Here is a 15985-nt window from a genome sequence, read left to right on the forward strand (position 1 = left end):
CCCCCGCCTCTTCCATAAGAACTCCAACGCCCCGGCCTTGGCCTCGTGTAAAATCTCCAGCGACTTTACACTTTACCCAGCCACATCCTGCCAGCTCAGCAGCCCCAAGTCTCCTCCTCCCCACCCCCCTCCCCGAAGGCCCCTTCAGCCCTGCACTCAGAATCTTCAAAGCCCCACGGATCCAATCCGATCCGGAGGTGCAGGTGCAAACCTGTGTACCAGGTTTCTGAGAGACCTTCCCGGCTCTCTGGCTTCTGCAGCGAGAAGGTGGTTGACCTGCCTCTGCGGGGAGCAGAAGCCCTTCAGCTGTGGTTCCATGTATATCATCTGTCTACTTCCAGGTGGTTGTGGAAGAGGGAGAAAATAGCTTTCTGACGCTATGTAGCTCCTTTGAGCCTTATGAGAGGCACTCACATTTCACTGGTTGGAAAGCAGAGGTCCTGAGAGTGGAAATGCACCTCTCACCTGGCCAAACGCGCCTTCCTCCCTACCAGCAGCATCCAAGTAAAGGGACCATAGCCCTCGCCCACCGTTTGGTATCTTTTCTGTTTGGCCCTGGCAGGCCAGGTGACCCCTGAGCATACCTCCTTTGGCTGCCTGTGCTTCTCTGGCAAGAGTTGGTGGAACCTGGGTAGAGACTTGATGTGTTCTAAAACACAGGGCTCACCACTGACCAGGACCTGACTAGAGAGGATGCCCAGGGGACAAGGGACAGTTCTCCCCCAGGGGGTGGTCCCAAGCTCTAGGGATAATGGGGCTGTCCTACTGTCATTGACTCACAGAGTGGAAAAGACCTGGGGGGAGGGGGTCATCTACTTCAGCCCATCCCCCGTTGGGTCTTCGAATCACCCCCGAGTAGGAGTAGCTGCTGCTTACACATCTAGAGTAGCCCCGTCCACCTTTTGCCACCTGGAAAATGCTAAGTCGTGCTACGTCAAACCTGCCTCCCTGCCGCCTTCAGCAAGCCGCCCTGAAGGTGTGCCCAGGGACCCCAAAGGGACGCCCCTGCTTCCTCCATCCGGGACAGCCACCTTGAAGATTTGAAGAGAGCTGTTCTTTGGCTTCTCACCTGCAGGGCCTTCCACCTTGCTCAGGGGGTGGATTCTCTCTCGGTTGCCTCTTCATTCTGGAAGAGCCTCCCTTCTTGGGAGGAGCCCCCTGGGGAGCCCAACTCCACAGGGGGAAGCAGAGCCCGACTCTTCTCCAGCTTGCCCTTCTCTGTCAATCACCTGCCTCTGAGCATCCCACGAAGCCTCAACACGCCACTCATTCACCCATTCATTCAGCTGACTGGGCAGCATCTCGATACCAGGCAGGGAAACACTTAGGGTGGGGCTCTGCCCTCAGCAAGTTCAGCATACTCATGGGCAGATGGAGGAGCAGCTGGGAGCTCTGAGTGCAACTAGCAGCTCAGACCCACTCTCAGGAAGCAGAGTATGAAGCAACCTTGGGGGCTTTGAGAAGCTGGAGAAGGCCAGCAAACCTGAACTTGGAGGGGGTGGGGTGGGGGGCCGGGGGGAACTTCTGGAAATGATGCTTAGCTGAGACCTGAAGGATGAGGGCTGTTGGCCAGTCAAGAAGGTGGAGGCAAGGGACTTCCAGGCAGAGAGACCAGTGTGTAGCCTTGGTCTACCAGCACAGGAGCTGGTCAATGTGTACACTGGAAGTCCTCGTTCCAGATGTGGAAACTGGGGCTTGGAGAGCCACGGAGCAATCCTGGTGCCCAGCAGTGCCCAGTCTCCATAGCTGTCCTGCTGCCTCCTCTTAAATGAGGCGAGCTTCACTTTCCATGTCAGGCCGGCTCGCGCACCCGGGGGGCTGCATGGTGGCGCCTCTGCCCTGGGGGACCCTGACCCGGCTCCATCCTGCACCATGCTCCCAGTTCATTGTTGCAACCACTGTGTCAATCCATTGCGTTGAGGGTCTTCCTCTTTTTCACGGATCGGCTGCTTTACCAAGTGTGATAGTCTTCTCCAGGGATGGGGCCTTCCAGACACCATGTCCAGTGTAAGCAGACACGGTCTCCTTGTCCTCAATACTAAAGAGAATTCTAGCGCTACTTCCTCTACGACAGGTTTGTCAGGTCTTCCGTCAGTCCGGTGCATATTGGGTCTTCTTCACCAGCACTCTAATCCAAACACAGCAGCTCTTCTTGGGTCTTTATCCCTTTGGCAGGTACAGGCTCACTAAAAAACCCGCTGCCATCAAGTCGATGCCAGCACAGAGGATGGGGTAGAACTGCCCCTGTGGCTTTCTGAGACTGTAAGTCTTTATGTCTCCCATGGAGTGGCTGGCGGTTTATCAGCCCAACACCTAACCACTTCGCCACCTGGGCTCAGGGACCGGAAATACTTGACTTGGGTCTGGCACACCTTGGTTCTCAAAGAGACAGCTTTGCTTTGCGACACTCGAAAGTGGTCTTTCACAGCAGCTTGCTCAATAGAGCCCATCATTTGATTCTTGACTGCCAGTTCCCTGGGCATTGATGATAGATCAATGAACATATAAAATGAAATCCTTGACAGCTTTTATTTATTTATTTATTTTGTTTTTACAATGTTGCTTATCGGTACAGTTGTGAGGATTTGGGTGGCCAAATAAAGTGGCCAGTGTGGGCAGTGGGCACATATATAGAGCATGACTACTAACTGAAAGATTGGTGGCCTGAACCCACCAGCAGCTTTGAAGCCACCACGGTTCGATGAGTCACAGACCACCTGCACACACAACCCCGCCTCTGAGGCTCTAGTCCAGTTGTATAAGAGCCCTCTCCGACGTTCCTTTGAAACCGGTTCTCTGGTGGCTGCTCCGGCGGTTCCTGGGGTTGTGTGCCCGTAGCTCCCCAAGCTTTGACTCCTAGTTGGGTGCTGTCTGTGCCACTGCCTCTCCCCACACCCAAAGGAGCCCCCCCTGTACCTCCCGGCTGGTGGTCTTGGTGTCCTCTGACAGCGAGGTGGGTGTCCCCTGGTGACTTCCAGTCTCTTCCCCAGCAGTTCCTGGGAAGCTGAGCTCTGTTCTTGCCTGCAGGCAGGGTCTCTGTGCAGGCGGCTGCAGCAGAGATGCTGGGTGGGGCCTGGAAGCAGTTCTGTGGGCCCTGACACACAGCTCTCCTTCAACGCAGGGCAGGGCTGTGCCTGTCTAGTGGTTACCCTGTTCTGGTCTGGAGTACCATGCCTGGTCCAGAGAGCATGCTCAGTGGCCGAGTGACTGATGGCTGGCTCTATGAATGGCAGGTGTTCCCCAGCCTACCTCCTGTCTTCCTAACCAGCCCCAGCTCCACGGGGCCCCAGGGTGTCTCACTTCTTCTGGGCCCGGAGTGCCTGCCTTCCCGACACGGCCACCTGTCAATGTTCAAGCCACCCTGTCAGTTCTGCTCTCAGTGGTCAGGGCAGCTTTGCCGCACCTCCCCCCACCCCCATCCATTTCCCCTCCCCCTCTTCGCCTACTGCCCGAATGTCCGTCCTCCTTCCTCTTCTCCTCACCTGCCTCATAGGAGAAACACCTGTGTGTGTCCTCGTTGGTCTGCCCCACCCCCTCCCCACCACCAATGCCATCACATTCCGAGCATGCACTTTGTGAGCGCCTCGCATGCCAGAAACAGTGCCAAGTGCTGTCTGCTCTGCCAAGGGCTCTCCCCATGTCAATGGGCGGTGATTCTCCTCCGATCCTTAACCACAAAGAAGGAAACAGGCACAGTGAGCCTGGCAGGACCTGCCCGAAGCACCGAGCCAGTGCTCACGTGTGCCTGTGACAGAAATTCCACAAGTGGGTGGCTAGGCAGGCACACACGTGCAGCCTCTCGCCTCCTGAGAGGCTTCTTCTTTTGTTGTTAGGCGCTGTCGGCTCCGACATAAGCGCCCTTTGAACAACAGAGAAACGCCGCCTGGCCCTGCACCGTCCTCGCAATGGCTCGTAGGTTGCAGCCACGGTGGCAGTCCGTCGTTTTGAGAGCCTTCCTCTTTTCACCACCCCTAGAGCTCACCAAGCAGACGTCCTCCTTCAGGACCCATCTCTCCAGAGCACACGTTCCAAAGGACCAGAGGCAAAGCCCTGGTCCTCTAAGGAGTGTGCCCGCTGTACTGTTCCCAACGTGTGTGTCTTCGTTGGGCAGTCCCTGGCACTTTCGGAACTCTGCCAGAGCCACAATTCAAAGGCATCGATTCTTCTTCGGTCTTAAATGTCCAACTTTCACATGCATAGGAGACAACTGAAAATACGATGATGACTTGGGTCATCTGAGTCCGCAGAGGAGCGTCCTTGCTTTTGAACAAGGCCTTCAGCAGCAGATTTACCCAAGGCCGTACGTCCTTTGACCTCCTGACTGCTGCCTCCATGAGCGTTGATTGTGGATCCAAGCAAGACGACATCCTTGACGACGTCAATCTTTTTCTCAAGCTTGATGTTACCTGTGGGTCCAGTTGGGAGGCTTATTTTGGCTTTCCGTCCATGGAGTTGTGATGTATCAGTGAAGGTGGCAGTGGCTCCGGTGGTTATGCGCTGGGCCGTTAGCCACAAGGTCAGCAGTTCAAAACCACTTCCAGAGACAGACGAGGCTTCCTACTTCCACGAAGAGTTACATTCTTGGAAACCCATAGGAGCGGTTTTATTCTGTCCTATAGAGGTCCCATAAGGCTGCATTGCCCTGGCGGCGGTGGGTTTCTGAGCCCTGGTGTTCCCCGGCCCCCGTGTGGCCTCTCTGCCCCATCGTGCTGATCCTCGTAACTCAGCAACTCCTGAGAGCAGGACACGCCGTACACCAACAGTCAGGGAACAAGCACGCCGCCCCGCTTTCCCCACTGGACTCCACCGCAGGGCCAGTGTCGTGTGTGTGGGTAACTGTGTGGCTTGTCCAACCCTGGTGGCTTCACCCCGTTCGGTTAGCAGCCCCTTGCTTTGACCTCGGTGCCACTGGGGATCCATCCACAGGTGTGAGTTGGGGTTAGGATTACAGACACAAATCTCTCAACAGCCAGTGAGGCAGTCCTGATGGGATTTGGACCCAGGCTGCCTGGCTTCACAGCCCAAGCTCTTGAACGCTTAACCACTGCCGGATAAAGCCCTCCACTCCCCAGACAGTCAGCTCCTGGCTCAGGGGGAGGGGGTGGGTGCACAGCCTGGGTCTCATTCACTTCCCTGCTCTCCCTGTCCTGTGACAGCGTGGTGAGAGGCCCAGGGGAGTGTCTGGGGGCAACACCATGGAGCAGGCCTGGCCCAGAGCCTGGCTGTCGTCAGTCAGCCGAGCACCCAGACTTGGCTTTCTCCCACACAGGGTGTCACTGAGGGCTACAACGGCACCATCTTTGCCTACGGCCAGACGGGCAGCGGGAAGTCTTTCACCATGCAGGGCCTGCCAGACCCTTCCTCCCAGAGGGGCATCATCCCCAGGGCCTTCGAGCACATTTTTGAGAGCGTCCAGGTAGGAGCCTGATGGAGGGAGGGACTCAGGTGGCTGCTCCGGAGCCCTGTAGGCTCCCGCCAGCCCCATGGCCACCAATGGGGCCCAGAGCCCTTCTGATCTGTAGCGAGGACCTGGGGCAGAAAGAGCCCGGGCTTCGTCGGCACGGATCGGCAGAGATGGGCTCTGGTCTCTAAAAAGGTGGTGGGAGGAAAACCAGAAAACTGGAAAATTCGACCAGCTCCACTTTCTCTGACCACTTCATAATGCCACAGAGATAGGATCATTTCCGCCTTTACTGCCCCCCCACCCCCAATCCTCTCCACTAGCCTGAGAAGTGGGTCCTAGCAAGAAGAGGTGTGTTCTTTATTGACCACGCCTGGGGAAAATCAGCTGCCCCTTACGGCAGCTCTTGTCACTCCTACATGGACCCAGGAGGCGACTGGGCCAGGGAAGTGAGGTGCAGAACCCTCACCGGCTGGGCAGCCGGGCTCCGCGCTTTGTGCAAGTGGCTCTGGTGACCATCCACAGCAGCCCACCACCCTGCAGCTGGGGAAGGACAGAGTGAGGCAGGGACCTGGCCAGCTAGAGCCCACCGTCCTGCTCTCAGAACTCATGGTGGTGGCCCCCAGAAACATCTAGAGACCCAGAGGGGCCCCAGGGATCAGCCCAGGGCTGGTGCTGAGCCCCAGCCTTACCTGGGGCCTCATTTCTCTACCTGAACAACGTGGAGGCCCTTGTGTCCTTCCCAGGAGGCCAGCAAGAGCATAGTCAAAGCATACCTCGCTGCCATCAAGGTGATTCTGACTTACGGTGACCCTACAGGACAGGCTAGACGTCGCTCTTTATGAGAGTAGAAAGCCCCATCTTTCTCCCACAGACGAGCACAGAGCAATGAGAAATCAACGTTTTGAGAAATCCGGGTCCACTGAGCTGGAGAGGAGAGCTTGTTAGGCAGGCAGGTTTGCCATCAGGTTCCCCTCCTTCTGTGACGTTCTGCCTTTGAGACCCCAGGTCACTGGCTGCAAAGGTCCCAAGGGCAGTCTGACAGGTGGGTTCAGGTGCCCTTGCTCTCTGTCCCGTCTGCAGTGTGCAGAGAACACCAAGTTCTTGGTCCGTGCCTCCTACCTGGAAATCTACAACGAAGACATCCGTGACCTGTTGGGCGCTGACACCAAGCAGAAGCTAGAGGTGGGTACAGACCCAGCGTGGGCCAGGGGGCACTGGGGAGAAGGCTGGCCTCGGATAGTGAGCCTTCAGAAACGCGCAAGGTGCTGACTGGCATAGGCCAGGAAGTGAACCCAGGTCTGCATGGAAGGGGAACAGTCCACTACTAAGCACCAATGCTCCTGATAAAAACCCAGCCCAACCCTGCCCATCAGGTCAATTCTGACTCACAGTGACCCCCTAGGATGGAGCACCCCTGCTCCGGAGTCTCTCTGAGGTTATAAATCTTCACAGGAGCAGGTGGCTTCTTCTTCCTCCCTCGGAGTGGCTGGTGGGTTTGAACCACTGATCTCTGAGAAAGCCTTCATGAAATGTGTGGTGCTCACTGAGTGACTGATATAGGGTTGGGGTTCCTGGGGCTCCTCCCACCCCACCACTCCCCAGGGGAGCTGGGCCAGTGTGATCTGTTGAAGTGGGAGTCTTTTGTATAAGATTGCATGCTGAAAAAGGGTTATACTTCTAAAATCAAAGGCTTTTGAAAATCTCAGAGCTCTTCTAGCTAAAGGAAGAGAATGGCCACCATATCATGAGCATGGATGTTCCCCATCATCCCGTTCTGTTCTCACAGGAACCGTGAGCGACTTCTGCAATGAGGGGAGGGAGGCTTGTGGTGCTAGTTCGGTGCCATGGAATCGGTTCTGATTCATAGTGACCTGATGATGCACAACAGAAGGAAACCCTCCCTGGTCCGCACCATCCTCATAATTGATGGTTCCCATGTCGAGCCCATTGTTGCAGCCACTGTGTCCATCCATCTCCTTGAGGGCCTTCCTCTTTCTTGCTGCTCCTCTACCAAGAGGAACCCTTGTAGTGTAATGGTTTCAAGTTGAGCTGCAATCCAGATGGTCGACAGTTCGAAACCACCAGCAGTTTCATGGAAGGAAGACTGGGCTTACTGCTCCCAATAAGAGTCAACAGTCTCGGAAACCCGGAGTTGGGTCTGCTTTACCACACATGATGTCCTTCTCCAGGGACTGGTCTCTCTTGACAGACAGCATGTCCAAAGTGTATAAGACGAAGTCTCGCCATCACTCTGGCCATACTTCTTCTAAGGCAGATGAGTATGTTATTTTAACAGTTCATGGTACTTTCAATAGTCTTCTCCAGCACAATTCAAATGCATAGATTCTCCTTAGCGGCTAATTAGTTTGGGAGCTAATGACCTTGCCTAAGGTTCACACAACAATAAGTGACCAAGTCTAGGCTTGAACCCCCATCTCTGTTTGCCTTCAAGACTCTGGGTTGCAAGCAGCCCATTGCACACACCCTGTGAGAGGGATCTGCCACGGGGCCCCCCAGGACTCCTGGTGCAGCCTTATAGGGAGGCTGCTGTGGGGATCGACGAGGGAGCTGTGGAGGGCTGACACGTGGTAGATGTTTGCTGCGTGAGCTATTCATTCCATGGTGTCAGGAGTCAGAGACTGGGACAGGGGAGTGGCCAAGGGCGAGCCTGGGGAGAGTGGAATCCAGGACTGACAGTTTAGGACTGTCAGAGAAGTAGGCACCAGGTGACAGCTCTCAAACCATCTGTCCCTCTGGACACAGGACTCCCCTGGCTCCCACCTGGGCCACCCCCCGGGGGCAGGCCTGTTCTCCTGCCTGGCTCTAGAACCTCTGCTCAGCTCCCAGGTCCCCTGCTTCCCCAGGGTGAGTTGAAGGTCAGGGAAAGAGGGGCAGCCGCTCTATGACCCAACAGAACAGACCAGGCCCCCGAGAGTGCCAGTCCTCAAAAACCTGTGTGAACTGGTTCACAGCATGGACATGTCCTTCTAAATGAAGCCCAGAGCCCCTTACAGAGCTTCTAGTGGACCCCTCCCTGATGCCCATGAGAACACTGGTGCCTTGGGGGAGGGGGGCCAGGGGGAGGGACATGGTCAAGGTCACACAGCATAATACTAGCAACAGCATTGCACCAGAGTTTGTGGGCCCAGAGTGGTCAGGAGCTTTTTCCCTGGAGCCTCCCGCCGCCACCCCCCTCCACGGACAATGCCAGCGTCTGTCTGCTTGCTGTGGTATGTGGCTTTCATGTTGCCGTGTCCCGCAAGCTGCGCGGTATTTCAAATGCCAACAGGTGACCGGTTTCACTGGAGCCTCCAGACTGAGACAGATGGGGAAGAAAGGCCTGGCGATTTTATTCTGAAAATTAGCTCCTGGCTGACCGCAGAGGGTTGTCCGATAGATGGCTAGCTTGCCGGATGATGGCGTGACGCCCTCGGCGGCCTCACTCAGTGGAGGAGGGCTCACTCAGTCCACAGAGACTTTGCCGGAGAGCCTGGTGGGATCCAGGTGCCAGGCCCCAGGCTGCACCAGATGCACAGTTTCCACGCAGACCCGACTCCTGCTGGGGACGCTCCCACCCGTCCCCTCAGACTCCATCTCAAACACAGCAGCATTTTGCTTTTCTGGGAAGGTGCCTCCGCCCACCTGGAATCTTTCTGCTCTTCCCAGTTCCCGAGCGGGCGCAGCTGAGTCACAGCTCAGCCCCCAGATGGGGGGATAGGGAGGGGAGGAAGGCACCAGCACCGGGAGCCGCTGGTGGGTCCGGATCCACTGCCCACTCTACCTGATCGGTACCAGGGCAACAGGCGGCTGTCCTAGACGCCCTGGATTGTATTTGAAGGCCTGGGCTCTGTAGGGCCAAGGGATGGCAGCCGCGGCATTGCCCAGCTGGGACCCTGGCCTCAGGCACGGTGATCAAGCAACACGATCAGCAGATGTGTCCGTGAAACACCACGGGCACTGTAGGTTTTGGACAAGCTGCCTGGTGCAGGGCGCACACGCGCTTGGTGGGAGGAGCCTGGGGTCAGGAGCTGAACTCCCAGCTGAGGAATCTCCTGCGCCAACCGCACCCTTCCAGTTTCTGAATCCTCATCCTCCAGTGAGTGGGGTGGGGGCACAGGTGCTGATCTCCAAGGACCTTTCTGGGAGTCACATCCGATGAGTGTGACTTGGGGACACTGGAGTGGGCTCAGTTGTAGAGTTAGGTGCCGCCGGTGACCACAGTTTCCTTCCCACGGAGCCTCTGGGTGTGACCTTCCTCACTGCCATCGAGGCCATGCGGACGCCCAGCAACCCTGTAGGACAGGGCAGGGCTGCCCTGTGGGTTTCCAAGACAGTAACTCTTTGCAGGAATAAAAAGGTGCGTCTTTCTCCCACAGTGGCTGGTGGTTTCGAACGGCCCACCTTGCTGTGAGCAGCCCAGTGTGTATCTGCGACACCACCAAGGCTCATCTGCAAAGTAGGGATAAGTCCGGGCAGCGGCAGGATGAAGATAAAGTCAATATAGGACGCCCAACAAGGCCCCATGCTCTCGTTAGATCAGCTAAGCCAGCAGGGGAGCCCTGGTGGAGCAGTGGTTAAAGCGTTCCACTGAGCGGTCAGCCGCGGGAACCAGTCTAGCCACTCTGAGAAGCCGGTGGCAGTCTGCTTCCGTACAGATGGACAGCCTGGGGAACCCTGTGGGGCCCTTGTACCCTGCACGACCCCCCAGGGTTGCTGGAATCAGGGTTGGCTTGGCAGCAGGAGGCTTGCTTTCAGGCCAACAAGATCCTTTGGGAAGCATCAGATTAGAGTCACAGCCTCCTGTACCCGCACACTCTCAATATTATGCAGTGAGGGCAGGGGCGGGGGGCACAGTGCCCGCCTCCCCTCCCCCTCTTATGATGATGTTTCCTGACTCCAGTCCTGTCCTGGATGCAGCTGGGCTCTGTCCTGGCTGCATCCCCCGCTGGTTGCCATGGTGATCAGGCACTGACTGCGCATAAGCACTTCCCGAGGAGAGGAATGTGCTGCGCAGCTGTGGGGCCTCACTCTTGGCGTCTTCCTGTCGCAGAGGTGGGATAGGGGCGTGAGCCAGGAGTGCAGGGCCTCGCTGGGGCGTCACCGTGCGTCTTCTGCCTTTCTGGGTCTAGAAATCAGACCAGTGGGGGTCCTCCCCCAGGGTAAGAGGTCCTTCCCTCGCGCCTACCAGAAGCTTGCGGTAGGTCAGGCCCCAGACGGAGCATCCTCCCCCGCCATATGACTGTCCAGCCGAACGCCCTTCGTCGTCTATCAGTCCTGATGCTCACAGCCACCCCCTCCGCGAGACCGAGTGGAGTGCAACTGCCCCCAAGGCGTTCGCGACGGAATCTTTCTGGGAGCTGACCGGCAGGCCTTTCGGACACAGCTGCCAACTGTTATCAGTCAGCAGAGCTCCTGGAAACAGCCCGACAGCGCGAAGGCTCCTTGTTCTCATCCTACAGAGGAGGAAGCTGGAGGCAAACGGACTTCCCCAAGTTCACACACACGAGCAAGGGGGAGAATCGGGTTTCCAGCTCGAGCCACCTTTGTCTGACTGGGCCCTGAGTGCCCGCAGGGTTCCCTGGGGTGTGGTGTGTGCTCTCTGGGCACACAGTCCGTCTGCCAGCATGAGGGCTGGCAGGCAGTCCCCCACCCCTAGGGTGTCAGGGTTGGCTCAGGGCAACCTCGTTCACCTTCTAGCACAGCCTTTTGTCCCTGCCCGCTTCAGTTACTACAGGAGGCTCCAGCCTCTCCTGACCCTACCCACTCCAAAATGCCCTGACCCCTTCCCCCACCCCAGCCTCTGCCCCCCATCTTCCTTGTAATCTTGCTGGGATCTCTTTGCTGCCCTGTCAGTAGCTCTGTGACCTTCAACAGATGGGCCACGGTGGCTTGCATATGTTTCTTGAAGTCCAGTTCTGGACCAGCTGCAGGCTGGGGCAGGCTGTCCTGGCTTCACCCATTCGTTTTCAGAAAGGGCAGGCCTGTGCTTGTCCCCTGACTGCAGCAAAGGGGGACTGGCCCTGGAGAACGCCCCCCACCTCATGCCCAAACCCAAGCCTGGGAGCCTCTGTGGTTCCCCAGCAGGGCCCACAGGCGCTTGACAGACAGACAAACCTTGACTTAATGTATTCGGCTGTCGCCGGAGTAGCTTTGTTTCCCTTCGCACTTGACGCGGTGTGTGTCGCAGCCGGGTATCAGAGCGGAACAGCTTGGCTGCCTAGAAAGTGAGCAGGCCCGATCCGGTAAAGTCACGTGCTCACCGCCGTGACGCTGCGGGCTGGGGGCCTGCTGCAGCTGGGTGCTAACAGGTGTTGGGGGCAGCCAGAGGCCAGTCACCGGGTGCTGGGGCCCAGGGCCTGGGGAGGCGTCTGCTACTGTGGAGCTGGGAGGGCCGTGGCAGCGGAGCCTTGTTGGCAGGGCCAGGGTGCCCGCTGCCAGAGCCCGTGGGGCTCTGACGGCAGGGTCAGCCCTCGGGACCCCGGGAGACAGGGCTTCCAGAGGGGAAATCACCTTTGTCATGTTGTTCACGGCCAGGGCCGCAGCCAGCACGGCTTGAGCGCTAGGATGCGCCAGGCTCTGTGGGGTCAGCATGGCACCGTCAAAAAGTTTGTGGGGGAAATGCCATGATCTTTCCATTCTGTTTTTCCACAGACTTTTGGAAGCCCCTTCCCAGGGGCTTTATTGTCTGAGTCCTCACCGCATCCAGAGGCATTTCCTGCCTGTTTTATAGATGTGGGCACGGAGGCTCAGAAAAGTGAAGTCACTGGCCCAGGGCACGGGGCCGGGCCTGGGGCAGGTACAGGGCATCGGAGGTACCAGCCTGAGCTGCGTGGGCGAGAGGGAGCTCCGGCTGGACCCTCACTTCCGGTTCCCTGACCCTGCGTGGTTCTGCCCGCAGCTGAAGGAGCACCCGGAGAAGGGCGTGTACGTGAGGGGGCTGTCCATGCACACGGTGCACAGCGTGGCCCAGTGCGAGCGCATCATGGAGACGGGCTGGAAGAACCGCTCCGTGGGCTACACCCTGATGAACAAGGACTCCTCCCGCTCCCACTCCATCTTCACCATCAGCATTGAGATCTGCACTGTGGGTATGTGGGGCCAGAGCAGCGAGGTGAGGCAGCGTTCTGCTGTCTCCGGGCCGGGCACTTCAGTTCCGGGAGCCTCTGGAACTCCCTCTGACACTGGGCAGAGACACAGCTCAGGAGGGGACGATCCAGTGACAGTAGTGAACCCTGGCATGCACGCGTGCCCGGCGCATGCTCAGCGCTTCAAGTGCATTGCGTCCCTTCGTTCTCATAGCAGCGCTGCCTGGGTTTCCTAAGGCTGCCGAAGCACTTGCTGCAAACTTGGTGGTTTATAACCACGGGAACGTATCCTCCTCTAGCTCTGGTGGCTGGAAGGCCAAAGTCACCGTGCAAGATGTTGATTGTGCAGGACGATTCCTCTGGCCCGCGCCTCTCCCTCTTGTGGCTTCGGGCAGTCCTAGTACCCTTGGCTTGTAGCTGCACTACCCCAATGTCTGCTTCCTCCATCTTCTCTAGCCTTCTTCTCCGACTCTCTCTTTTCTCTCGCTCATAAAAACATGTGTCATTTTATTCGGGGCCCACCTTCGTCCTCCCGCATTGTCTCACCCGGAGACCCTTACTTTACATAGGAGAGGCCCGGACTCCAAATGAAGTGACACTCAGAGAGACCCAGGTGGCCATCTCCTTTTTCCTTGGGAGGGCACACTATGTTAATGCGTCCCCACCTTACAGATGGGGACATGGAGGTCCCACAGGGGGTCCGTCCCGGGCTGTCCATCAGCCAGGCTCTTTGACTTCGCTTTTGTTTCCTTCTTGTGTCTCTCTCTCCCTTTTTTCTGGAAGTTACTGAGTGAGAGGAGAACGAAGGATAGAAATCTACAGACCGGGCTGTGAAAACTAGTTTAGAAGATGTTGATTATTTTTCTGATGAAACAGAAAAATAACATCCCATAGCGACAGGGAGACTCAGAGAATCAGAATTTGACCCCTCACGTGCTCAGCCAACGGCTTCCCTCCTGCAGGCAGCTGTGCTCATGGCGGCCGACCCAGGCCCCTCTCTGTTTCACCCAGCAGCCAACGGAGGGGAAGCTCTCTCGCTTCCTCTCCGGGGCCGGGCCCAGCCCAGTCATAAGAAATGTGGCCATCTCATTCCAGGTGGCAATTTATGAGGCAGTCAGGACCCCTGGTGGCATCGTGGGTTGGCATTGGCCAAATTGCAAAGTCAGCTGTTTGCAACCACCAGCTGCTTTGTGGGCGAAAGATGAGGCTTTCTACTCCATAAAATCTGGTTTCAGAAACCCGCAGGGGCAGTTCTACCCTGTCCTACGGGGTCTCTTTGTGTCAGAACCAACTCCATGGCAGTGCGTTTTTAAAATTTTAATTTTATGATGTAATCTGGTGACAGTAAGAATTATCGAAGATACCCAGAGGAGCGAGCTCTCATATAAGAAGCCAGATGCAAACCTGTGTGCTGTACATCGGTCCTCACAGCAACCCTGCAGGGTGGAGGCTGGAGCTCCATTTCACTGAGAGAAAGGCCGAGGCTCAGAGTCAGGGTGTCATCTCCCCGAGCCGCACAGCGACCGAGAGGCAGAAACCGCACCAGACCTCCGGGCCCGCTCTTCAAGCCCTGCTGCTGAGCTCACACTACCAGCTGTGCCTGGCTCTCCTGCCACCCCTGAAGGCCAGGGCCCGCCCTCCCAGCCCGGGAGCCTTCCAGACCCGGGTGGTGCTGGCCTCGGGTGCCACTGATGTTACCAACTGGTAGTGAGCCCACGGTGGGATGGAGGTGAGCTGCGCCCGGGGTCATCTGGGCCGTGCCCTCCATGGGAGCAGGTGGCCAGGCCATTCCTGCGCAGACGCGAGGGGAGCTGGAACTGTCGACCTTGCAGTTCGCAGCTGTGCTCTTAACCACTGGGCCACTAGGCCTCCTCAGACCAGAGCCACCAGAAACCAAACACTGCCATCGAGTCAGCGCCGACTCACAGGGACCCCAGAGAGGGGTTCTGAAGCTGTGGATCTGTATGGGGGCAGCTAGCCTCATCTTATTCCCCAGGAACCACTGGTGAGTTTGAACCGCTGACCTTATGGCTCCCAGTCTAGCGCTCTCCCTGTGTTGACCGTGTGGAAATGAGGTGGCAGTTTGCTTTACCCCTCCCAGGAGTCCCAGGTGGGGGCTGTAGTTAGTCGCATTTTGTTGATCTGTGACAAGAGGATCAGAGAGGTGCGTAGCTTTGCCCAGGTCACACAGCAGGTGAGGTAGACCTGGGATGGGAACCCGGTTCCGAGCAGCAAAGCTGATTTGTTTTCATCCTCATTGGAGACTGTAATTCACCGATGACGCATCAGCAAGGACCCCTGGCTGCCTTTGGAGTCAGACACACCTGGGATCTGATCTTAACATCACCTCTTAGCAGCTGTGTGACTGTGGCAGAGCTGTCTGTCCTCTCTGAGCCCCAGTTTCTTGGTCTGTGGGATGGGCAGCACCCCCTCCCATGGGCTTACGCGTGGCGGAAGTGGGCCCCTGGGTGGGCGGGGAACTCTCAGTACCTGGAGGGTCGCCTGAAGGCTGTCTCCTCTCCACCTGGTCTGTCTGCAGATGAGCGGGGCAAGGACCACCTCCGGGCAGGCAAGCTGAACCTGGTGGACCTGGCGGGCAGCGAGCGGCAGTCTAAGACCGGCGCCACAGGGGAGCGGCTCAAGGAGGCCACCAAGATCAACCTGTCCCTGTCTGCCCTGGGCAACGTCATCTCTGCCCTGGTGGACGGACGCAGCAGGCACATCCCCTACCGGGACTCAAAGCTGACTCGGCTCCTGCAGGACTCGCTGGGGGGCAACACCAAGACGCTGATGGTGGCCTGCCTGTCCCCGGCCGACAACAACTACGACGAGACACTCAGCACGCTGCGCTACGCCAACCGAGCCAAGAACATCAAGAACAAGCCGCGCATCAACGAGGACCCCAAGGATGCCCTGCTTCGCGAGTACCAGGAGGAGATCAAGAAGCTTAAAGCCATCCTGGCCCAGCAGATGGGCCCCAGCAGCCTGTCAGGTGGGCCTGCCTGCAAGGGGAGAGGGGAGATGCCAGGAGAAGGCTCCCTCCTTTGTCTTCCTGCCTTTGGCCCCTCCCATCCCCCCATTCATGGAGCACATCTTCCAGGAAGGCCCCCCCAGTTGGTGACGGCCCGGAGGTGTCCACTGCCTGATGCCCTCGGGAGAGGCCAGGCTCTGCCCGCCTCGGGGTGCACACTGCCACCCCACTGTGGTGACTCTGTGCTGCCAACTGGCTCGTGACCCCCTCCCCAACCCAGGCCTAGTCACCGTGAGGCACCGTGTTGCCCCAGCTCTCACGCCCAGGCCTTTGGCTCTCCTGGGGTGGCTAGAGAGCTGTATGTGCAGATCCTTAGAACTGAGGGCGCCAAGGTTCTCTCCGCCTGAGGGCCTCTGAAGAAGGGAACGTGGAAGAGCCCATGTTCTTCCCTCCACTCCTTCATCTCCCTACCCACCTCCCTGACCACCTGTTTGACACACACGCCATCCATCCATCCGTCCGTCC

The 15985-nt window shown here is 57.8% G+C and overlaps 1 protein-coding gene across 1 annotated transcript in view; it reads left to right on the plus strand.

Moving 5' to 3' along the window:
- Positions 1-5273: 5273 nt before the first annotated feature.
- Positions 5274-15985, plus strand: part of KIF17 (kinesin family member 17) — a 35352-nt gene continuing 24640 nt past the window's right edge. The window contains exons 1-4 of the mRNA XM_013005291.3: positions 5274-5416; positions 6485-6586; positions 12303-12492; positions 15029-15481. Of these exons, the coding sequence (XP_012860745.1) occupies positions 5339-5416; positions 6485-6586; positions 12303-12492; positions 15029-15481 (823 nt within the window). The 5' untranslated portion in view covers positions 5274-5338. The remainder of the gene's footprint in view (positions 5417-6484; positions 6587-12302; positions 12493-15028; positions 15482-15985) is intronic.

Source organism: Echinops telfairi, unplaced genomic scaffold (assembly GCF_000313985.2).
Source record: "Echinops telfairi isolate 266 unplaced genomic scaffold, ASM31398v2 ScPeMD7_7457;HRSCAF=8495, whole genome shotgun sequence".
In the NCBI taxonomy this organism is placed as follows: domain Eukaryota; kingdom Metazoa; phylum Chordata; class Mammalia; order Afrosoricida; family Tenrecidae; genus Echinops; species Echinops telfairi.